This window comes from Pongo abelii, chromosome 4 (assembly GCF_028885655.2).
Source record: "Pongo abelii isolate AG06213 chromosome 4, NHGRI_mPonAbe1-v2.0_pri, whole genome shotgun sequence".
In the NCBI taxonomy this organism is placed as follows: domain Eukaryota; kingdom Metazoa; phylum Chordata; class Mammalia; order Primates; family Hominidae; genus Pongo; species Pongo abelii.
The window spans coordinates 180,904,215-180,929,541 of NC_071989.2; the positions used below are offsets into that span (position 1 = coordinate 180,904,215).

At 48.3% G+C, this 25,327-nt stretch overlaps 1 protein-coding gene across 2 annotated transcripts in view; it reads right to left on the reverse strand.

Annotated features, from left to right (window-relative positions):
* Window positions 1-10,477: 10,477 nt before the first annotated feature.
* STK10 (serine/threonine kinase 10) overlaps window positions 10,478-25,327 on the reverse strand; it is a 143,942-nt gene continuing 129,092 nt past the window's right edge. For both annotated transcript variants that reach the window (XM_002816190.6, XM_063724393.1), the window contains 5 exons: window positions 24,139-24,263; window positions 22,439-22,627; window positions 21,444-21,569; window positions 19,809-19,922; window positions 10,478-11,884 (listed from right to left, as the gene is read on the reverse strand). In XM_002816190.6, the coding sequence (XP_002816236.3) occupies window positions 11,744-11,884; window positions 19,809-19,922; window positions 21,444-21,569; window positions 22,439-22,627; window positions 24,139-24,263 (695 nt within the window). In that variant the 3' untranslated portion in view covers window positions 10,478-11,743. The remainder of the gene's footprint in view (window positions 11,885-19,808; window positions 19,923-21,443; window positions 21,570-22,438; window positions 22,628-24,138; window positions 24,264-25,327) is intronic.

Below are 25,327 nucleotides of genomic sequence, written 5' to 3' on the forward strand. Positions count from 1 at the left end.
CTTCACATGGCACACGTCCTTCTTCACAAGGAGAAGTGCCAAGCAAAGGGGACAAAGCCCCTTATAAAACCATCAGATCTCTTAAGAACTCACTATCATGAGAACAATATGGGGGTAACTGTCCCCATGATTCAATTACCTCCCACCAGGTCCCTCCCGTGACATGTGGGGATTATGGGAACTACAATTCAAGATGAGATTTGGGTGAGGACACAGCCAAACCATATCATCAAGAAAATGATTAACAAGTGTTATCTGTGAAGTCTTACAGACCCATTGTAAGAAAGACCTGGGTCAGGACTACATTCATGCCTGACCTGTAGAATCCCTATTCTAATGATGAGTCTTTGATGGTGCTTTAGTTTTGGAACTTTTGATCTCCTTTTCAGCACTCTGTCATGGTAGTTCCAGCATATTACCTCATATAACACAGGCCATTCTTTTTTCCAAGTACCTAAACACTATTCCTCTGTTAATTCTAACTTCAAGGCCCCTTGTCAGGCTGTTAAATATTGAGTTGTGGAAGAGTATCCTCCTATCAGCAAACACTCCTTTAGCCAGATAAATATTCTACCCACCCCAATTTCTGTTTCAGCATCCTCAAGGTATATTTGTAAGCAAGCACTCCCTATTCTTGCTGGTACATACTAGTCTGGTCCTACAGATCCTTTGGTGAATAATCCTTTTCTACCCTTAGCAGAACCAGCACTTCCCCAGGTGGGTCATGCTGAGACTTAGCCCTAGTTGTTTGCCTACTGTCCAGGAGGGGTGTGGGGAAAGATCTTGAGGAAGGCAGATATTGTTTTGCAGGTTATCTGCCTCAGTTCAGGCCCCTGCACAGTTTCTGCAAGGAAGGGGCTGCTGTTGTCCTCTAACAAGGGCGAACGTTTGCCCAGAATGTTCAAGGGAATCTAAGAGTTAAATGTTCTCAAGTGCATTTTCCCAGGTATCCCCATGGAAGTCTCAGGGTTCCATTTCTCCCCTATCAGGGCCCTGATTTTCATAGAGAAAACTCACTGGGACTACAAAGTTACCCATTGCTGAATTTCTGCTACTCTTACAATACAATACAGTCCTATGCCTGGTCTTCAGCAGTTTGCTTTCCAGCTACAGTATATGGCAGTCTTTTTTTTTTTTTTTTTTTTTGAGATGGAGTCTTGCTCGTCACCCAGGCTGGGAGTGCAGTGGCGCCATCTCAGCTCACTGCAGTCTCTGCCTCCCAGGTTCAAGCGATTCTTGTACCTCAACCTCCCGAGTAGCTGGGATTACAGGTGCCTGCAACCACGCCCAGCTAATTTTTGTATCTTTAGTAGAGATGGGGTTTTACCATGTTGGCCAGGCTGGTCTCGAACTCCTGACCTCAGGTGATCTGCCTGCCTTAGCCTCCCAGTGTTGAGATTACAGGCGTGAGCCACTATGCCCAGCCGACAATCTTTTTAAATGCTGCTGAAGAGGCCTTCTGACTTCACATCTTGCCTTAAACTGGTAACTGTCTCACCTGAGCCTGTCATTTTCTCTCATGCATCAACAGCATCTGGCAACAATAAACGAATTCTGCAGTCCCTTAAATTATTGCTTCCTCTGAATTGTACAAGCCAATGCGACCCCTTCCAGCTGTATTCAATTCTAATTTTCCACAGGTACATATTTCACTAATGGCAACGATACAGCATACCAGGCACTAACAAACACTTCCCTTAGGATCAGTAATAGGGTCCTTATTGCCATCTGGCCAGCAAGTGATTGAATTCCAAATCTCATCCTTAGAGTCCATTTCCTAGGACAATTACCAGTTCCAAATGTCTTAAGTAGGGTTATTCAGAAGCAGAATGTGAAATGAGACCTTGTGTGCAAGTGATCTATTAAGGAAATGCTCCCGGGAGAAATTGGAAAATGAATAGGTGAAGGAAGATAATGCAGGGAAAATGCAAAGCAAGGGTGCAGTCTCAAGCAAAGTCCTATGGTGGGTAGCTTCAGCCTGATCCCGCAGGGGAATTTCAGAATATAAATTATGCCTCAGAGTTTGTCCTGACTTGTTGCAAGGGAGCTGGGCTTTCATACTCCCACACCAGTCAGTCACTGGCTGAGACCCACCCATCTCAGGGTGGGTGGATGTAAATTCTCAGGCACTTCTGACTCTGACTCCAGTAGCCAAGAGCAGGCCTTTAAAGAGAGCCTCAGGTGTGGACAGTTAGAAGCAAAAGCCTCAGGGACTGGGGCGAGGCAAACAGAAACCATAAAAGGGGATCTGGGTGGAGCCCGAACAGTATCCACTATGTGCTTGTTATTTTTCCTCCCCAACTCTCTTTTCACTCCTCTGACCCTGGAGGAGAAGAGCAAAGTGGCAGAAACGGTGAAGACACAAACTACATTAGAATAGGCTAGGTTAAGCTACGGCTGTAGTAACAACCATAAAATCTCAGCAGCTTACCCCCATTCAGTTTACCTTTTGCTTATGCCTTGTGTCCTACGTGGATTGTGAGGGGCCCTGCTCTCCATGGTCACCAGGGCTAAAGTTGTTGGAGGTTCTGCCGTCTTGTTCGGCACCATCTAAAATCCACAGCCTCCTCATGTGCTTTAATAGGAAGAGAGAGACCAGAGGGTCGCGCTTGGCTTTTCTTTTCTTTTTTTTTTTGAGACGGAGTCTCGCTCTGCCGCCCAGGCTGGAGTGCAGTGGCGCGATCTCGGCTCACTGCAAGCTCCGCCTCCCGGGTTCACGCCATTCTCCTGCCTCAGCCTCCCGAGTAGCTGGGATTACAGGTGCCCGCCACCACGCCCGGCTAATTTTTTTTTTCTATTTTTAGTAGAGACGGGGTTTCACCATGTTAGCCAGGATGGTCGCGATCTCCCGACCTCGTGATCCGCCCGCCTCGGCCTCCCAAAGTGCTGGGATTACAGGCGTGAGCCACCGTGCCCGGCCTGCGCTTGGCTTTTTAGTGTGCTTCACCATAGGTGTGACAATCATGTCATTAGGCAGAATGGGTCACCAGGACCTGCCTCACTGCAGGGAGGCCAGAAATGTAGAGGATCCAGATGGTGCATTGGTGAGAATTGTCCCAACCACATCGGTCTTTGTCACTATGAGCTTCTAAGTTTAGTTCAAGCTTGAGCTGGGTAAGAAAGAGGTTATTTTTTTGAGACAGGGTCTCGTTCTGTCACCCAGGTTGGAGTGCAATGGAGTGATCTTGGCTCACTGCAACCTCCCCCACCCTGGCTCAAGCTATCCTCCCACCTCAGCCTCCTGAGTAGCTAAGACAACAAGTGTGTGCCACCATGCCCAGCTAATTTTTTGTATTTCTTGTAGAAACAGAGTTTCATCATGTTGCCCAGGCTGGTCTCAAACTCCTGAGCTCAAGGGATCCACTCACCTTGGCCTTCCAAAGTGCTGGGATTATTGGCGTGAGCCACCATGCCTAGCCTGAGAAAAAGTTTTATTTATTTATTTATTTGTTTATTTTTGAGATGGAGTCTCACTTTTCTCGCCCAGGCCGGAGTGCAATGGCACGATCTCAGCTCACTGCAACCTCCGCTGCCCGAGTTCCAGCAGTTCTCCTGTCTCCACCTCCCAAGTAGCTGGGACTACAGGCGCCCACCACCACACCCAGCTAATTATTGTATTTTTAGTAGAGACAGGGTTTCACCACATTAGTCAGGCTGGTCTCGAACTCCTGACCTCAGGTGATCTGCCTGCCTTGGCCTCTCAAAGTGCTGGGATTACAGGCGTGAGCTTCCGCACCCGGCCGAGAAAAAGTTTTAAATCAATGTGAAAGTAAAACTTGGTAACTAGACTTTACAAAATAATTTTGGAAAAGCTATGAGATTTGCCAGATAATTTTTTTTTTTAATCATCAAGGTAGAGGGAAATGGTTTTACCTAGCACAGAAGATATGTAGTTATATGAAAGAATAAGATTCCTAATGAAAAACCAGAAAATAGCCAGAATCCCTAACTGTATAGTGCCAATTAAGTAGATAATAAACATTCATAGGGTGGTGGGTTAATTAGCCACTTAAAACGATGTTTCTGGCCAGGCGCTGTGGCTCACGCCTGTAATCCCAGCACTTTGGGAGACTGAGGTGGGCAGATCACCTGAGGTTGGGAGTTTGAGATCAGCCTGACCAACATGGAGAAACCCTGTCTCTACTAAAAATACAAAATTAGCTGGGCGTGGTGGTGCGTGCCTGTAATCCCAGCTACTCGGGAGGCTGAGGCAGGAGAATCGCTTGAACCTGGGAGGTGGAGGTTGTGGTGAGCCGAGATCACGCCACTGCCCTCCAGCCTGGGCAACAAGAGCAAAACTCCATCTCATAAATAAATAAAATAAATAAATAAATAAATAAATAAATAAATGATGTTTCCAGAGAACTTTTAGTGACATTGTTAAATGTTCATAATATAATGTAAGAGACAAAAGTCAGGATATAAAGCTGTATATGAAAATCCCTTCCCATCTTTTACCTAGATTACTGTAAGGACCCTGATTGTCAGCCACCCTCCAACCCCTGTCCCTCCAATGTGTTTTTTTTACAGTGCAGCCAATCATCTGCCTACAATATCAAGCAGAGGCCATACCTTGTTTGGAGGATAAAATACAAATTCCTTTTCATGGTTTGCATATATCTCTCCCTAGTCAAGCCTCCTCTCCAACTTTATTTTTGTCAACTGCCTATCTTATACTCTAGTCTCAAACTTATAACCTCCCAGCCGAGATATTTCCTCTGAGCACCAGATGTGTGTACACAATTGACATCCCTCTGTGGATGTCTCATAGGCATCAAATTTATTATTTTACTTATTTTATTTTGTGAGATGAAGTTTCACTCTTCAGGGTCTTTCTCCCATTATCTTGATGAATAGTACCTGGCTCCCTTCTAGTCATTTAATCTCTTTAGGAAATTGTCACTCAGCCACACCCTTAGTATTCTCTTCCAAGCTTACTTTTTCACTCTTTACATGGCCAAGCTGAGAACTTTCCAGATCTATTCTGCTTCTCTTTTAATTATAAATTCTGTCTTTAAGTCATTTCTTTGCTCTTGCATCTCACTGTATGTCACTGAAAGCAGCCATGCAGCAGCCCGAATGCTTTGTTGCTTAGCTGCTTTTTTTTTTTTTGGCCAGATATCCTAGTACATTGCTCCTAAATTCCATAAAGTCCTAGGACACAAACACAATTCCACCAAGTTATTTTCAACTATGTAACAAGAATGGCCTTTACTCCAGTTTCTAATACCTTGTTCCTCATTTCCATTTGAGACCTCAACAGAATGGCATGTACTGTCCATAATTCTATCAACATCCTGGTCGTGAGCATTTAAGTAATCTCTTAGAAGATTCAGACTTTCCCCACAGCTCTTCTCTCCTGAGCCCTCACCGGAATCACCCCTAATGCTCCATTCATGGCAGTGTAGGCTTTTTCTAGCCTACTTCTTCCAATTTTTCCAGCCTCTACCCATCACCCAGTTCCAGAGTGGCCTCTACATTTTTCACAGGTGTTTGTTATAGCAACAGACCACTACTCAGTACCAATTTTCTGTCTTAGTTTTCTGCTGCTATAACAGAATACTATAGACTAGGTAAATTGATAAAGAACAGAAGTTTATTTGGCTCACAGTTCTGGAGGCTGGGGTGTCCAAGAGCATAGTGCCAGTGTCTGGCAAGGGTCACCCATGGCACAAAATAGAAGACAGAAGTGAGCACATGAGATAGAGAGAGGGAATTGGGCAAACTCATCCTTTTTTTGGGGTGGGGAGGGGGGAACGGAATCTTGCTCTGTTGCCCAGGCAGGAGTGCAGTGGTGCAATCTTGGCTCACTGCAACCTTCGCCTCCTGGGTTCAAGCGATTCTCCTGCCTTAGCCTCCTGAGTAGCTGGGATTACAGGTGCCCACCACCATACCTGGCTAATTTTTGTATTTTTAATAGAGATGGAGTTTTCACCATGTTGGCCAGGCTGGTCTTGAACTCCTGACTTCAGGCGATCCACCCACCTCGGCCTCCCAAAGTGCTGGGATTACAGACGCGAGCTGCCATGTCGGGCCAACTCATCCTTTTTATCAGGAATCCATTCCCATGATAACTAACTCACTTCTGCAATAATGGTATTAGTCCATTCATGAGGGCAGAGCCCTCATGACCTAATCACCTCTTAAAGATTCCACCTCAATATCCTTATAGTGGCAATTAAATTTCAATGAGTTTTGGAGGGGACATTTACACTATAGCAAGGCGTCAGCTAAAAAGTCCTACTTCCGGCCGGGTGCAGTAGCTCACGCCTATAATCCCAGCACTTTGGGAGGCCAAGGCAGGCGGATCATGAGGTCAGGAGTTCGAGACCAGCCTGACCAACATGGTGAAACCCCGTCTCTACTAAAAATATAAAAATTAGTCCGGCGTGGTGGTGCATGCCTGTAATTCCAGCTATTCAGGAGGCTGAGGCAGGAGAATCGCTTGAACCCGGCGGCTGGAGGTTGTAGTGAGCCAAGATCACGCCACTGCACTCCAGCCTGGGCAACAGAGCTTGATTCCATTAAAAAAAAAAAGTCTTACTTCCCCGCCTCATGGAGCCTGCAGTCTTCCCTTTCCTTCTGAAAGCCTCAAACCTCTGTGGGCCAAAAAACTTGTAACATAATCTCAGTCTTTTTCAGTTGGTCTCTTGAATTGCTAGGGCCATGATTTCAACTGTCCTTCCCCTGAGTAAACTCCCCTTCTTCTGACTGCCCTTGGCATAGATAAGTGTTTTAGCCTGGCATGTTAGTCTGGACCTGTCCGTCTCTTCAACCTCATGACCCATAAAGCATTTACCCTAAACGATATCGCAGTCTCTGAATGCACACATTCTGGCACATACTAGTTTGTCTTCCAAGACTCAGCATCACCTTCTCTGGGAAGTCTTCCCTGATTCTCCCAGGCAACGTCAGTCTGAACTTACACTCTGCTTTTCCAGGTCTGTTTCCCTACAAGGACAAGGAGACAGTTGTCAGTGTCTTACTCATCTTGGCATCTCCAGCACATGGTGCTTAAGAGTTGTCGAATGTGGAATGATCTCATTTCCCAAGTCCTAAGAATCCTCTAATGCACTGTTGTTTTGTCAGTTTCATGAATTATTTTTCACAAGAACCCCAGTCATTTTTCTAGCCCTTAATGGCAGGCAGGCCGGCTGCTTATTTGTTTGCATCCCCCAGGCAGTAATCAATGTGAGCTCCGCACTGACCTTGTGGCTGTGGCCTGCCCCCTGCTGGTCAGAAGGTTTCTAGGACAGAGACAACTCAAGGCTGGAGAAACAGAGGTTCTAAATCATTTTTTGCGTCGTGGACTCCTTTGGCATTCCACAAAGAATATGAATCCCTTCTCAGAATAATGTATATTTTTTGAGACAGTCTCGCTCTGTCGCCCAGGCTTCAGTGCAGTGGCACGATCTCGGCTCACTGCAACCTCTGCCTCCCGGTTCAAGCGATTCTTATGCCTCAGCCTCCCGAGTAGCTGGGAATACAGGTGTGCCACCACGCCCGGCTAATTTTTGTATTTTTAGTAGAGACGGGGTTTCACCATGTCGGCCAGGCTGGTCTCAAACTCCTGACCTCAAGTGATCCGCCCGACTCAGCCTCCCAAAGTGCTAGGATTACAGGCTTGAGCCACTGCGCCTGGTGGCTTCTCAGAGTAATATTTTCAAGTATGCAATATAAAGCACATAGATTACAAATGAAACCAATCATATGGAATACAGGTAACAAAATACTGGAAAACCTGTATATATTATGTATGTGATATATATGCCCATGTAATGTGATATATGGATGTATATACACATATGCACGTTAAATAACAAGATCTAGTAATAGGTCTAATAGCTACTGTAATTTCAAAGTGATAAAAATATTTTGAGATCTCTACAACAGCTGCAATGTGATATGAAATATCTGGGATTTCTACTGGTGACAGTCACAGCTACTGCTAATACTACTACAGTTTGTAGTAAAACTAAAGACCAAATCTTTTTCCATCCAGATACCAAGACACCCTGAATTCTACATGTGGATCCATTGTGGGAAGAGTCTATGGACCCAAAGTTAAGAAAGCCTGAATCGTGTTTCAGAGGCATGGCAGACAGATTCTTTTAATTACGGCAGGGATGGCTAGTGGCTAGGTGTCTGTACGACCCTTGATTAGTTCAAGTGGCAGTTGAGTGAGACACAGGAGGTATGCCAGAAACACCTCTGGCAGAAGGTCCAAGTTTGAACCCCATAGGCGTCACTTAACAGTGTTTTGAAAACTGGCTTGACCCTTCCCTTTGCCTAGTGCCCATTTCCTCATCTAGAAAATGAGAATGAGCCTGGTGTGGTGGGGGGTGGCTCACACCTGTAATTCCAGCTGTTTGGGAGGCTGAGGCAGGAGGATTGCTTGAAGCCAGGAGTTTGAGACCAGCCTGGGCAACATAGTGATCCCCCCTGCCCTGTCGCCTGTCTCTACAAAAAAAGCCAGGCACCATGGCTCATGCCTAGAATCCTAGCTACTCAGGAGGATAAAGTGGGAGGATCGTCTGAGCCCAAGAGTTTGAGGTTACAGTGAACCATGATCATGCCACTGCACTCCAGTCTGGGTGATAGGGAGACCCTGTCTCTAAAAAAATAATAAATACATAAAATGGGAATGATGGTGTCTTCCTCCGATTGTTGAAAGGATTCAGTACATTAACAGGTGAAAACTTTTTGGGGTCAATGAATGTTTGTTGTTAAATGAGAATGATATTAAATGTCTGTAGAGAACATGCCCCATGACACGCTCTCTCTCAGCCAAGCGTAATGTCTTTCCGAAGAGAAACCCGAAGTCCGAGCTGCCGTATGACCTGGGAGGCACCTGTGTACTTGGAAGATAAGCCCTTTCTTGCTGGGTGAATATGGGTTAGTGTGCCCTGCTTTCCACCCCAATCCAAAAGAACAACCCGAATGGCAAATAACCTTGTTATTTTATTAGAAGCATATTTACATTCTTGTAGTTAACTTTCCAGAGAACATTTTACAAAAATTTTGTATAAAGTCTGGAAACTACATAAAAATAATTTCTATCTTTCATAAAGGGAAAATATTAGTTACATTTACTCTAAAACCAGACAGAGAAAAAAAATCCAGTTCTGTCTGTCCCTTATACAGAAAGCACTAACACAGGGCACGAGGAATACTGTGTGGGCCTCTCAGAGATGGGCACTGCGTGGTGGCTCCATGGTAAGGCTAGGTGACCCCGCCAGTCCCCAACCAGAAAAGCACAGGGGAGCTCTGAGGGCTCAGGCAGCACTGAGCAGGGACGCAGCAACTCCTTGAAGGGCAAAGGGGGTGTGAAGGAGGAGTCACAAGGGGAATGATCACAGGCTTTCACCTGAACCATGAAACTGGCATTTCACCTAATACTTTCTCACACGCCAGGCTACACACGGAAATACCGTAAGCAAAGCCCAAAGCGGCCCTGTCTGGCGGTTCCCAGCGCTGGCCTGGCCTGGTAGAACTGGGTCTATGTTCTGCAGTTACACTGCCGCTAGTTCATGTTTCCCCAGCACCTATGCACCAAAGAGAATAAAAGGAGACAATTGTTTCGCTTGTCTCATTTGTGAGACACCTGAAAAACACCCCCATCTGGGTCAAATTCTGCAGCAGGCAAGCTAAATGCTCACTAACCTGAGAACCATTGCTAGCTCCAAGAGAATCTTGACTGCGCATTTAAGATTTGGGCAGTCCTCTTTTCCTGTTGAAGGGCTGCCTCTCCCTTCCCAAGCATTCAGTTATAACCAACGTTGAGAAAATTTCCAGGGAATTGCTTTAGAAAGACAGAGTATGCAGAACCTTAACCTAGCTGGGCGCAGTAGCATGTGTCTGTCGTCCCAGCTACTCAAGGTTGAAGCGGGGGAATCAGTTGAGCCACGAGTTTTGAGATCAGCTTGGGCAACATATTAGAGACCCTGTCTCAAAGAATTTTTTTTTCTTTTTTTTTTTTAGAGACAGAGTCTCGCCCTGTCACCTAGGCTGGAGTGCAGTGGTGTGATCTTGGCTTACCGCAACCTCTGCCTCCTGGGTTCAAGCGATTCTCCTGCCTCAGCCTCCCAAGTAGCTGGAATTACAGGCATGCACCACCACACCTGGCTAATTTTTGTATTTTTAGTAGAGACAGGGTTTTGGCATGTTGGCCAGGCTAGTCTCGAACTCCTCACCTCAGGTGAGCCACCATGCCTGGCCTGAAAAAAAAGAATCTTAAATCTATAGGAGTGAAGGCGGAAAAAGTCCTCCCAGGGAGTCTCAACCACTCTACCACCAGTGAAACACTACCCAGACTCAATACGCCTGTATTACTCCAAATCATTACCAGTTTTGTGGTGGTGGTGTTTTTTTTAAAAAAGCAGATATCTTCCTGGAGAAACCATACACTTTATAGTTGTTTCAATGAAACAATTAGAAATCAGGGTGAAAAAAGGTTTTCTTCGTAAGTAAACCCGCATACTGGTTCAAACATTTGCTTTTATTGCGTTATATACACTCTGCAGCCGTAGAATCAGAATGTGGGGGAAGCCAACTAAGACCCTGAAGGCCCAGCAGGAGTCCATCTGAGGTACAGAACCTGTGCTTCCGCCATGTTCCCGGGGCAGGGGCATTCCATTTCCCCCTGATGCTTTTTCTTCCTGAAGAGAAGTCCAAGAGACTGCTAGCCCAGGTCTGAAATGCAAGGTGGAACTCCTGAACACAGTCGGGGGGACAGGGCAGAGGGAAACAGCCCTCCTGTTTCACCTGCAGACAGGGTGGGCCAGAGTGCTATGGAGCAGACTGGGTTGTGGAAGCTTTGTGTGCTGAGGAATCAGTTCCTGAACACAGGAGCCTGTGCGGGGGCCAGCATGAATCGCAGCCTGGCAGTACAGCCTGTGCTTCTCCATGCCTTTGATGCCAACACCCTGCACGCGCCACACCAACTGCTCCACCTAACGTGCTCAGTGGCACAGGCTCAGGCAGCAAACGTGTTCCAACCCACCTGGGCAGAAGAGGCCAGGCCAGCAGACCGAGTCCTGTGTGTATGCGTATGTGTGTGCATTCACACCCACGTGCAGGAAGGGGGACGCGAGATGGCATGAAACACGGGAGAAGCAGAATAAACATTTCAGCCTCCCTCTTCCCCCGGTCCCCGCCCCCCACATAGACATGGCTTTGTCTTAAGTGGTAAGCAAACTGGGAGAACAGGAGGAATGAGGCCATCTCCTGAGCAGCCAGCTGCAGGCCTGGCTCCACTGGGAACAGAAATGGCTGTGAGGGACTTGATGATTCAGTGACTCTGCAGGGAATGGCTGAAAAACCAAGAATTCCAGCCCAAATGAGCCCACGGGGACTTCATCAGCAGTGCTTTGTTCCCACAGAGAGCAAAACTGGTATTTTCGCAAACAGGAGAGGACTCGAGGCCACAGAACACCCATTCCTCCTGGACCCTGACCCCACCAACAGCCCCATCCCTTCCAGCTTGAAGGGATCTGGGGCTCAAGGAGAATATACATTAGGGTCAGGTGACAAATAATTACACCTCACCCTCCACAGGCCAGCGAGAAGTCAGGAATGCTGGGGCAGGTCTATCGGGCACAGTTGGGGTGGCACAGGGCGAGGGGCTGGATTTGAGCTGGCACAGATGCAAGAGGGAAAAGGGGTCCTGAGTTACATGTTCACAGAGAATGAAGGAGAAGGCCCTGGGGCCCACCAAGCTGCCAGCCACAGCCCCGGGCTGTTGTTAAGAAGCATCCGCAGAACTGTAGGGGAAGAACTTGGCGGCCTTGCTTGGGGTGGAGGGGTTTGGGCACTCCGCCTCCTCGCTCAGCTTGAAGAACATCTCCTGCTCCCGCTTCTTCTGGTTCAGATCCTCTTCCAGAGCCTAGGGAAGAGAGAGGACGGATGGCGCTTGGTGAGATCTGCAGGCCACACACGGGTCTCCCACTCACAGGACTCCCACTGACACGGCCTTCTCTGGAACGTTCCCTTCCAGGCCACAGTGCTTGAGAAACTATGGCTTCCCTATTTCCTACCCTAGAGCTCCTCCCACAGGAGGTAAGTACCACCTCCTGCCACCGCCACTCAGAAGCTGCCTGTGGACTGAAGGGTACAGTTGGGGGAAATGTCAATCTAGACGGGGCAGGGAGGAAAAAAAGCAGATGCAAATCCCCTGGCAGGAAAACAGCCAAATGACTGGAGAAAAACCCGAGGGAGAAGATGGAGAGAGATTTAGCAGCAAAGGAAGCAGAGATGTCAGAAGTTTTTTTTTCAAAATACACATGCCTGAGTTAAGATTGCGCCACTGCACTCCAACTTGGGCGACAGTGCGAGACTCCATCTCAAAAAAAAAAAAAAAAAATACACGTGCCTTTGCCTAAACCCAGAGGTTCTGATTTTGAAGATTTGTGGTGGGACCAAGGCCTTCTGTACTGTACAAACTCTTCAGGTAACTCAGAGGAGAGCTCTAGTTGAAAAGCACTGCGGGAGGTTCCCTTGGGCACAAGCAAGCTTATCTAAGTAAATTGGATCCTACCAGAAATATTTTTCTTTTCTTTTTTTTTGACAGAGTTTTGCTCTGTCGCCAGGCTGGAGTGCAGTGGCACTATCTTGGCTCACTGCAAATTCAGCCTCACAGGTTCAAGTGATTCTCCTGCCTCAGCCTCCCCAGTAGCTGGGATTACAGGCACCTGCCACCATAATTGGCTAATTTTTGTATTTTTAGTAGAGAAGGGGTTTCACCATGTTGGACAGACTGGTCTCAAACTCCTGGCTTCATGTGATCCACCCACCTTGGCCTCCCAAAGTGCTTGGATTACAGGCGTGAGCCACCGCACCTGGCCTAGGATTTTCTAAAGAAACTGGAAATCAAGATTTTAATGTAAAACCTCCTTATATACTTAAAAGTGGACATCTTTTAAAAAATTTACAGGCCAGGCGCGGTGGCTCAGCCTTGTAATCCCAGCACTTTGGGAGGCCAAGCCAGGCGGATCACCTGAGGTCAGGAGTTCAAGACCAGCCTGGCCAACATGGCGAAACCCCATCTCTACTAAAAATACAAAAATTAGCCAGGCCTGGTAGTGTGTGCCTATAATCCCAGCTACTTGGGAGGCTGAGGCAGGAGAATCACTTGAGGCGAGGTGGAAGTTGCAGTGAGCCGAGATCGCGCCATTGCACTCTAGCCTGGGTGACAGAGCAAGACTCTTGTCTCAAAAAAAAAAAAAAATTTTTTTTTTTACATCACTATGTTGGCCAAACATACCATGCCTGTAAGCCAATTCCAGCACATAGGCTATCAGTCTGGGACCTCTGCTCTAGGAATAGCAACAATTTAATAATAATAGCTCCTACTTTTTGAGCACAGAATGGTTTAGTAACTTGCCCAAGGTCTCACAACTAGTAATGGAGGAGTTAGGACTTCATCTCACCTGTGTGACTCCAAAGCCTGGGCTGTTTAAGCATTACTCTCTTCTACCCACCACATACATTTCTCAATACAACCTTCTAAGGCCAGAGTCAGTGATCTTTTTTCTGTTATGTGACAGATAGTAAACATTTTTGGCTTTGCAGGACATATTTGGTCTCTATTGTGACTACTCAACTGCCACTGTAGTACAAAATCAGCCACAGACAATCTGTAAATGAACAAGCATGGCTGTGTTCCAATAAAACTTTATTTACAAATATAGGTGGTGGGCCAGATTAGGACATTGGCAGTAGTTTGCTAACACCTACTTTAAGGAAATAAATATTATCTACATTTGACAGCCCGAAAAGCCAGGGTTCAGGAGGGAAGATTTGACTTGTTTGAGGCCACATTCTGTGTGAACACTGGCCGAAGCAACACTTTATTGACTCCACCAGATATTCCGTACTTACTCGAAACACATCTGAATTTTTCTAAAATACTCCACAATGTACAATCATCTCCCTGCCTCCATACAAGGCAGGGGGTTCACAGGCTGCTGACTGTAATGCAAGAATGTAAAAGACCATTTATTCTCAAATGAAAATCATCACCTCCGGGTCATTGTTCCAGCAGAAACCCAAGTAGCTAATGACAGAAGAATTCTATAAGGAATTCTGCAAAGAGGCAGCCCCCACAGGCAAAGTCCAATGCTGGCTTTCCAACTGCACACTTGTGGTGCCTCTCCTGAGCCCAGGCCCCTCTTTGAAGCAATCTGAGACATAAGGCAATAGCTAGAGGAAACGTGATCATTCATTTTCAAACTCTCTCAGGATATGCCAAGGGTATAGAACCCCCAGGCAAGAGAACCAGGTGAATGTTTATTTCCTGATTGCAGAACCAATGTATGTCAGCAGGAACATTATTGACCTGAGTGTCAAGTATCGAAAGTCCCAGCAGACCATGGTTACAGAAACTGATGAGCGTGGGCCTAACAGGAAGTCTGGGATCTTGGCCAGCTTCCAGCCAGAAAGCTCCATTAGCACACGGAGGGAGGCCTCAATTCAAGGACTCCCAAGGCCATCACACAGCTGAGATGGGCAGTTGCCTCATCTGTCCAGACCACAGTTACACTAAGCAGAACTGATGTATGACGGCAGAACAAACCTCGGCACTTCAGGACCCGTGGGCATGAGATTAAGGGTAACTTGGGCAGTTCTCTCCTCAGAGAGTTTAGGGGAATGAGTATTTCCTTGGCCTGTACTATGTGCTGGCGACTTCTGACATAACACTGCAGTATTGATAGCTTCACTGTACAAATAACCACACTGAGGCCTCATGTTTTTTGTTTTTGTTTTTGTTTTTTTTGAGACGGAGTCTTGCTCTGTCACCCAGGCTGGAGTGCAGTGATGCGATCTTGGCTCACTGCAACCTCTGCCTCCCGGGTTCAAGCAATTCTCCTGCCTCAGCCCCCCATGTAGCTGGGATTACAGGCATGCGCCACTGTGCCCGACTAATTTCTGTGATGGTTAATTTTATGTGTCAACTTGGCAAGGCCATGGTATCCACCTGTTTGGTCAAACACCAGACCAGATGTCACTATGAAGGTATTTTCTAGATGTGATTAGCGTTTCAATCAGTAAACTCTGAGTAAAGCAAATTACCCTTCATCATGTGGGTGGGCCTCAATCAGTTAAAGGCCTTCAGAGAAAAGAAGAGAGAAGGAATTCCGCCTCTAGACAGCAACAACAACTGGGTCTCCAGCCTGCTGACCCGTCCTGCAGATTTCAGACTTACCAGCCTTCACAACCGTGTGAGCCAATTCCTTAAAATAACGAAATCAATTTCCCTCTCCCTCTCCCTACACACACACACACAAACACACACACACACACACACACACACACATCCTCTATCTTGGTTCTGTTTCTCTAGAGAATCCAGACTAATACAGGCCCACAGCGGGGAAGATGGCTCGCCCAAGATCTCAAAGCTGGTGACCAGCAAGAACGTCTAGAGTGCCAGCTAGAGAGGAAATAGACGAATTCCCCCAACCTCTGATACCATCCTAGTCCAAGATACCATCCTAGTCCAAGCTGCCATCATTGCTCACCAAGGTTATCACAGTAGTTTTCTCACTGGTCTTTCTGCCTCCACTCTTGACCCCTGAGGGCAGCCAGCGGGATCCTTTTCAAAACATGAGTCAGACCACCTCGTCCTCTGCTCAGAACCCTCCAGTGGCTCCTATCTCACACAGAGTAACAGCCAGACTTTACATAGGCCCCCCCATCCCTCTGGCTTTATCTCCTATCACCTCCCACCATCACCACCACTCTCTCCGGCCGCAGGGGTCTCCTTGTTTCACAAGCAAGGTGTCCGGACCTTTGTAGTTGCTCTTCCCTGTGTTGGGAATGTCCCCCTGAAAACCCCCATGGCTGCACACCTCCCTCCCTCAGGTCCTTCAGCTCTTGGCTCAGATGTCATCTTCTTAGACGACATCTTCCTGCCACACTGTCTGAAGCAGCCTCACTTTGTGATCCCCCCATGCTGTTTCCCTCCCTGCTTCTTGGCCCCTCACTAGAAGGTCGGTTCTTCCAGAGGGCATGGACTTGTCCCTTTTGTTCAATGCAGTGTCTCTAGTGTCTGAAACAGTGTGGGGCACTTAGCAGGTGCTCAAGAAACATGTGTTGCATTAATACACAAACAAATGAACCATCAAGCTAACGAGGACACACAAATGCAATCCCATGTGATAAGCACCATGGCAGGGGCAAGGACGGGGAGCCCAGAAGACACCATACAGTCTCCGTGGGTGAGGTCTGAATAATGAAGACAAACAGAAGTTGGCCAAGCAAAGGCTGGTGGGTAGAGAATTCCTGGCAAGGGGAACAGGCTGGGCAAAAGCCCAGCAGGGAACGAGGGAAGCGCATATGGTATGGAGATCTATTTGGGTACTGAAATCTGTTCAGAGCACAAGTGGGGGATGAGACTCACGGGAGATAAGGCAAGAACAGTAGTTCTCGAAGTGTGGTCCACGAACCCCTAGGGGGCCCAAAACACTTTCTGGGAGTTGGGGAGGGGCAGCAAGCTCTAGTTTCCTACTAAGACACAGTTTGCTTTTTCACTGCTTTGATATTTGTGCTAATGGTACAAAAGCAATGATGGGTAAAACTTCTGGAGCTTCTGGAGGATTAAGACAATGGCCCCTCCAAACTGAATGGGTATTCTTCACCACCGTGCACTCACATGTGTTTATTTTTATTTTTATTTTTTGAAATGGAGTTTCAATCTTTCACCCAGGCTGGAGTGAAGTGGTGAGATCTTGGCTGAGTGCAACCTCTGCCCGCCGGGTTCAAGTGATTCTCCTGCCTCAGCCGGCTGAGTAGCTGAGATTACAGGCATGCACCACCATGTCTGGCTAATTTTTGTATTTTTAGTAGAGACTGGGTTTCGTCATGTTGGCCAGGCTGGTCTCGAACTCCTGACCTCAGGTGATCCACCCGCCTTGGCCTCCCAAAGTGCTGGGATTACAAGGTGTGAGCCACCATGCCAGGCCCACTCATAGTATTTTAGAAAGTTTTTCAATTAAAACAATAAAGCCAATTGCACTTAAGAGCACCTTGATGGTACAACACAAATGGTTCATTTTATTAAATCCTGACCTTCAAGGTCACAGCCCTTTAATGTCCCGTGTGAGGAAATGAGAACTATGCATAAGGCCCGCCCGCTGCCGGTCAAAGCACGATGGCTGTCTAGAGATCCTGTACTTGTGCCTGATATTGTTCTTGTGCAATTGTCTTGAGTTGTGGGCTGAACTAGCCACTTTATTCTGCAGAATATCATTTTTATTAAAAAACAACTCACAACTGGGCATGGTGGCATGTGTCTATAGTTCCAGCTACTTGGGAGGCTGAGAAAGGAGAACTGCTTGAGCCCAGGCGGTCGAAATGAGCCTGGGCAACATAGCAAGACCCCATTTCACAAAAAAAAAAAAAAACTGACAAACATGGGTATTCAGCAAACACTCTCTTGAAAATGAACAAACTGAGCTGATCACTTCAAGGGAAACAAACAAAGGATATTTACTGCCAATGACAAAATTTGAGCATTCAAGCAAAAATGAGAACTTTAGAAAACCTGTGTCCACCAGCCTGAACTTGACAGCTTCTCAATTTTTTTTTTTTTCTTTTTCACAGGGTCTCAATCTGTCACCCAGGCTGGAGTGCAGTAGTGCAATCATGGCTCACTGCAGCCTTGACTTCCTGGCCTCAAGTGTCCTCCCACCTCAGGCTCCAGAGCATCTGGGACTACAGGCATGTGCCACTGTGCCCGGCTAATTTTTGTATTTTTTGTAGAGATGAGGTTTCACCATGTTGCCCAGGCTGGTCTCGAACTCCTGGGTTCACACCTGTAATCCCAGCACTTTAGGAGTGGTGGCGGGTGCCTGTAATCCCGGCTGCTCAGGAAGGCTGAGGCAGGAGAATCGCTTGAACCTGGGAGGTGGAGGCTGCAGTGAGCCGAGATAGCGCCACTCCGTCTCAGGAAAAAAAAAAAAAAAAAAAAAAAAAAATCCGCTGGTCTGTCTCGCACTTGGATGTAACTTTGCTCCAGCCATGATCCTGTAACATCATGCACTGGTCATTTAGAAAATATTAGTTTACTGAGTTATGCAGATCCTCCAAAAGTTGACACATTTCATTATACAATATTTTTAAAAAATTATATCTCCACCAGGCACAGTGGTGCACACCTGTAGTCCCAGCTACTCCAGAAGCTGAGGCAGGAGAATCACTTGAACCCAGGAGGCAGAGGTTGCAGAGAGCCAAGTTCCCGCGCCTGTAATCCCAGCACTTTGGGAGGCCGAGGGGGGCGGATCACTTGAGGTCAGGAGTTCAAGACCAGCCTGGACAACATGGTGAAACCCTGTCTCTACTAAAAATAGAAAAACTAGCCAGGCATAGTGGCACGTGCCTGTAATCCCAGCTACTCAGGAGGTTGAGGCAGGAAAATCATTTGAACCCGGGAGGCAGAGGTTGCAGTGAGCCGAGATTGCGCCACTTCACTCCAGCCTTGGGCGAAAGAGTGAAACTCTGTCTCTAAAATAAAAAATAAAATAAAGAAATCAACAGATGGGTCAGGAGGGACGTTGCAGAGGGGCTAGTGACAGAGAAGAAACCCAACAGAAGGTGGGCCTAGGAGGACAAGGCAGGCGAGGAAGAGAGTGACTGGCAGCACTGGCTGCCACCAGGAGGTCAAGTCCAGCAAGCCGTATCCATGGGAGTCCGCCACCAGGATGTTGTTATTGAGCTTGCCAGGAGCGGCTGCAGTGGGCTGAGAAAGGAATTTCTCAGTGGGTGGAGGAAGAAATTGTGACAGGGCTTCGCAGAGAAGGAGAGAGACAGGGCAGTAAAGAAAGATGCAGGACTGAGCGAGGACATGGGGTTTGAAGGTGAAAGTATGGCAGGCACCATTCAAAAATGACCCCCGTGACTCTCTCTCATATAACTCTCCCCGCTCCTCTGCGTGTGGGTGGAACCTCTGAATGTGGTATCATTTCTGCAAGCAGGGAAGCTATCCCGTGACCCTGATTTAATCACGAGAGCAAAAAAGGGTTTTCTCCAGCTGGTGGCAGAAGGGGATATCAGAGACATTCAAAGCACGAGGAGGTCTGAATGCATGCTTGCTATTTGGAGGTGGAGAAGGCCACATGATAAGGAATGCCGGTGGCCTCTAGAAAATAAAGTAACCCCTGTCTGAGGTCAGCAAGGAAACAGGGACCTCAGACCTACAGCCACAAGGAACTGGATTCTGTCGAAAGCTGAATGGGTTTGGAAGCGATTCTTCCCCAGAAACTTCAGCTAAGAGCCCAGCCACACTGACAACGTTGATTGCAGCCTGGTGAGAGCCTGAGCAGAGAACCCAGGTGAGCCCACCCAGACTCTTGAACTCCATCACTAGGAGAGAGTAAACGGGTGTTGGTTTAACCTGCTAAGTGTGTGGCAGTTCACACAGCAACAGAAAACTAAATTGGCAAGTAGTTTATCTGGTGCCGGGTTCTGACTTCTCAGAATAACTTCCTCTAAGAGGAAATCCCCACAGGCTGGGCTTCTGGCCCAGCAGCGTGGCTAGTTTGACTCACTGCAGTGTCCTCTGTGGACACATGGCAGGAGTCCTTCGGTCCGTGAGAGGGAGCTAAACAAGAGGCTGCCCTTCCAGAGGTGGAAGCTGCAGGGCGTTCAGCCGTAAAGGGTTAGAAAGTTCCTCTCTCTCTCAGGCTGGAGATCCATGGTGCCACAAAGCAAGAGTCTACCAAAATAAGGAGACCTAACATGTCCTGGCCAGAAGCCTGTGCATGGCACAGAGCAGAGCCCGAGACTGAGCCCACCAGCTCGGACAAGGTTACCTTCTTGCGCGGCCGAAGCTTGTCCCGCCATTCCTTCAGGTTCTGGTTATGGCTCTCATCCAGGGCCTTCAGCTTCTGGGTTTCGTGCTCTACCAGGAGGTGGCACTTTTCATTCTGGAACAAATTCCAGGCAGAACAGGTGAGAAATCAGAAGATGCAGGCCCTGAAGACTGAGACACACCTCACGCTGTGGCTACGAGGGCACCAGCATCGTTCATTTATTATTTCTTCTTCTTGACTATAAATCCCATTTATTCAAACTCTATACGTAAATCACATGCACCAAGAAGTGCCTGGAGGAATAGTCCAGAATATGTTAATAGTTTGTATTAACTCTGTGGTGGGGATGTGTGGTAAATTTTCAACTTTCTGTGAGAATACAGCAAGTAGGCAGCTGTCCGCAAGCCAGGAAGGGAGCCCTCACCAGAACCCCACCCTGCTGGCGCCCTGATCTCAGACTTCCAGCCTCCAGAACTGTGAGAAAGAAGTTTCTGTTAATTAAAGCATCGTGGTATTTTGTTACGGCAGCCTGAGCTAAGATACTCTGTATGTATCACATATAACTTCCTCAGGGAGATCTGTGGCAAGGCATGAGGGTCACTGACATGACTGAGACTCTTCCAACCTCACTGTTCTTTCTCTGAGGTAAGTTATCTGCTTTACAAAATGTAAATCTCCCTCATAGGCAGCAGTGACAAGTCCCTGTTGATTTCTTGCAGGGAATCAGTCTTGTCATGAGGAGCTTATAAAGCAGGGGGAAAGTGCCTTTATCCAGATACCACGACCCTACTGGGTTGGAAAAGTAGAATACTTTGGGAGATTTTCATTTTGGATTTCATGCTAGAGGCTTCTGGGAGTTTAGAACTCGGCTGAGTGAGAAGTAATACTCGCAGCAGCGCTGCGTGCCTGTGGCCTGCCAGGAGCTGTGCTCGGCACTTCATACCGGCTCTCTCAGTGCTCACAGAAACCCGAGGCAGGGATAGGAAAACAGATGCGGAAGGTGAATGGCTTGGCCAAAAGTCACACAGTTGCAATCAGCAGAGCCCTGCCGGGCAGGCCTCAACACCTGGAATGTTTCCTCCACGCCTCCCCACCTCTCCAGAAATTGCCCGATGGGTCCAACAGCCTGAGCAGTTCCTGAGGTTCGAATCGGCCCGGTCCCCACAGCGGGGCTTCAAGTACCAGCTCCTGGGGCCAGGACCCTCAGGTGTGGGGCAAACCCAGGGGCCAGGAAGCTTGAAGAGGTCAGGAATTGCCACAAGAAAAGCAGCCCACAAGGGGCTCGGCCACACCCTCACCACCTTTGCCCAAAACACAGCGATGACTCAGAAACCCTGCAGCAGCCCACTGCCAGCTCCATCACTTTATTCACAAGTCCTTGCCCCAATCCTGCACAGCAGGAATGGTAATCCCCACGCCCATTTTAGGGGTGTGAGAGCTATGGCTTAGGAGGGTGATATGATTTGCCCAACCTCACAGAGCCCCAGAGCAGCATGGCAGGGATGGAAACCATCCATCCCGGGCGTGTCTGACAAAGATCTTTCCCTGCTGTGGAGTTTCTGGCCCCCGAGAGCTGATGGCCTTGGGGAAACTGAGGCAGCCTGGGGGCAAGGGCAGGGTCAGGCAGAGCGGTACCTGCAGCTGCTGCAGCTCGCTCATGTTGCTCTCGCACTGCGCCAGCATGTCCCGCATCTGGTTCTCGTGTTTCTGCTGTTGCTGCAGCCGCTCCGACTTCTGCCTCTTCTCCTCCTGCTGGGAGAACTGCACCAGAGAGAGGGTGGGTGCCTCAGGGGCCCAGGGCCTGGCTGGTTGGGTAGGGAGCCCACTCAGCCCTGGCCCAGGGAGACCCCTCAGGGGGACTGGTCTGTGCACAGCCCCAGTACCCAGCACCACCTCAGGCTGTGCCCGTGTTAAGTCCTCACCCTGAGCTGAGACCCAGCCCCTGCCCTCGAGGAGCCCCCAGGCTGGTGGGGACAAGACACTGTAATGTGACACATGCCAGGAAAGTGTGTGTACCAGGCAGGAATCACAAGGGCAACACAGGATGTGGGGAAGCTGGCCAAATAAAAGCGTGGGAGTGCGGAAGGGAAGGGCGCAGGAGAACTGGCAACATAGCACCAAGCTCCACCTCTGTCCACACACAGAGGTGAATTCACCATGAGGCTGATGAAGCTTCCAGGGCACACCTGGTGACTCGCACACCCCCTCCCAAGACCTTATGGCGGGCGGGTCGGGGTGCATCTTACTTTTTTTTTTTTTTAAGACGGAGTCTCGCTCTGTTGCCCAGGCTGGAGTGCAGCGGTTCAATCTTGGCTCACTGCAACCTCTGCCTCCTGGACTCAAGCGATCCTCCCACCTCGGCCTTCCCAGTAGCCACCACACCTGGCTAATTTTTTTAAACAATTATTTTTTTGTAGAGATGGGGTTTTGCTATGTTGCCCAGGCTGGTCTCAAACTCCTGGGCTCAAGTGACCCACCTGCCTCGGCCTCTCAAAGTGTTGGGATTACAGACGTGAGCCAGCCTGCATCTTGTTTCATATTCTCCAAAACTGTATAAGGCCCAGGCCAGGCCAAACCTGGCCCTGCCTACACCCCAGCACGCTTGCAGACCCTGCAGGCCCGGCCCCCACCTGCTTGATCTTCTCACGCTGCTCGGCTGCGCTGCCCCCACCGTTGATGTGGAGGCTCTTCTTGTACATGGCCATGCGCGTCTTGCCCTCACTCCTCTGGATCTTGGGCAGCCGCGCCTTTTCCTGTTGCTGCCGCACCTTCAGCTGCTCTATCATGCGCTGGTTGTAGCGCTGCATCTGCTCCCGCTCCTGGAGAGGAATATCCAGGGGGGCTGAGGTCAGCTGCACTCTGGACTCAGAGCGTGGTCACGGGCTAAAGGTTCCCACACTCCACTCAGGGGCCCAGGACCAACGCAGCCCACAATGTTCAGCAGAGCAAGGTTTGTATTATTTTGCTTCTACACTAATAACATTATTTGTTCTCACTTTAAAAATTCTTGTTAATATTATCTTGGATTCTTACCTTCTAAATGCCTTTTCATCTAATCAATGATGGCATGCCAACATTAGCTAATATCTCAAAGCAAAATGTACACAAAAGGGGATGGTTTACCATTAGTGATGGCAGATATGAATTTATATTTTAAAAAACCCTGATACATTTGAATTTTTTCCTTCCCCTAACACCTATTTGTATTTCAAAGCTCAGCATGGGTATCACCTCCTCCAAGAAGCCTTCCCCGATTTCTTCACTTGGTTGGGTAGCCTTATTCTCAACTCCCATGGCCCTATACTGACTTCCATCACTGCATTTAGATAAGAAACTGGAATTATAAACACCTGCTGTGCATCCAGACCTTGGTCTGTCTGTCACTGTCCCACTATGGAGGCTGAACTGAGACAGACAATTCCCGCAGGAGAGGGTGCTTTGGCCACACAGAGTAGGGGCCCTCACCAGCTCTGGGGAGTTCAGGGAAGGCTTCCCAGCAGAGGTGGTGTTTAAGTGGAGACCTAAAAGTATTGAGGGAATGCACAAGAAAGAGAAATAAAGAGAAAATGGAAAGGGAGGACAAAAAGAGGGAAAAGAGAAAAAAGGGCAAAAGAAAGACACACACCGGGCAGGCCCAGTGGCTCATGCCTGTAATCCCGGCACTTTGGGAGGCTGAGGCAGGCAGATCACTTGAGGTCAGGGGTTTGAGACCAGCCTGGCCAACAAGGTGAAAGCCCAACTCTACTAAAAAAAAATACAAAAATTAGCCGGGCATGGTGGCAAGCACCTGTAATCCCAGCTACTCGGGAGGCTGAGGCAGGAGAATCGCTTGAACCCAGGAGGTGGAGGTTGCAGTGAGCCTAGATGGCACCACTGCACTCCAGCCTGAGCGACAGAGCAAGACTCCATCGAAAAAAAAAAAGAAAAGACAGAAAGAAAGAAAAGGAAACAAAGAAGGAAAGAAGGAAGGAAGGAAGGAAGGAGAAAGAAAGAAAGAAAGAAAGAAAGAAAAAGAAAAGAAAGAAAGAAAGAAAGAGAAAAGAAAGAAAGAAAGAAAGGAAAGACATACATAGCAAGTAACAGAGTCAGCGAGGAAGCTGCTTGGGCCATCGGCTTCTCTGCATGGTTTCCCCTATTCCTAGTCCCTTGAGCTGAAGCAGGACACCCCTGGAGAAGCTCTTGGGGCCTCACTGCAGCCAGCCCTGGCTCCTCTTGGGGGCGCTTGTCATCCAAAATGTGCACCCAAGAAGTGCCCCATCACATACAGCCTCATGGCTCTCCCAGGTTGGACCGGCAGCAGATCCGAGCCCCGCGCCGCCGGCAGCCTCACCTTCTCATGCTTGCGCAGCAGCTCGTGCCGCTGGAGGAAGTACTGGTCTTTGAGCTGCTGCTTCACCAGCTGGTGCCTCTCCTGCAGCTGGTGCTCCTCCATCTCCCACAGGGCTGCTTCCCGGTCTGCAGAGGACATGCCACCGAGCTGGTGAGGTGCTGACAACCAGAGGACAGGCCCTCTGCCCCCCACCTCTGCCTGGCCTCCTCATGCTGGAGATGATAACCAACCTACTGGGCTCAGGAATCGCCACATGTGCTACCTCATTAGACCATGTTGGCTTATCTGAGCTGAGGCCTAGAAACTTCCTTTAAGTCTAAGGAATGATAGCTCCCAGGAGCATGGTATAGCAAGAAGCGTTCGAAGTCAGGAGCCACAGAAACTGCAGATATAGGCTGGAACCCAGCTCCATCAGTGGGATTAGGAATAGAGAGGTTCTCTAGGCATCAGCTGCCATATCTGCCAGATGGACACAGCTATACCATGGAGGGAGGGGACGTCCTTGGGAGACACTTTGAAGTGCAATCCACACTGCATCTCTACCTTCCTGATGGGCACCTGGGAAGGGCTCAGATGGAGACCCCACAAAGAAGACAGAATGGCCTCGTCACTATTTCCTCCTTTGAAAAATGGGTGAGATCCTCCTTGTCTCCTGCACATCCCATGCATGCGTTATGAAGACAATGAAGATACTGGCGTCTTAACACTGGAGGTCTATTAATCCACCCTTGTGCACAGCACCCGGGTGGGGACCTGGGGTCAAAGGGAGAATCTCACGCCCTTCGAGACAGGAGATTATGCTTGGCTCAGTGCGAATATTGTTTATTTCACTGCATTCCTGTTCCGTGCAAAATGGTAACTGCTTTTGGTATATCAGAATAGTAATTTTGGCTTCCACCCCAAAATCAGAACCACAGTTCCGTAAATAGGGCGGTTCTTACCAACATCATGGGATAGGAAAAGGAAGTTAGGGCTTTTCTCAAAACAACTGTGCTCTATTCAGAATATTGAAAACTCAAGAACCCCGTTTTGCTGATCCACATCAAATAATAACAAGAAGTTTATGTTGCTTAACTGCACTGGTCATCAAAGGCCTGGATGAGGCCTGTTTTATAAATGAGCCAAAAATGGCCCTGGGATATTGGCCTCGTGTTGTTTACTTCCTCACAGCAGGCCTGGACCGTCAAAA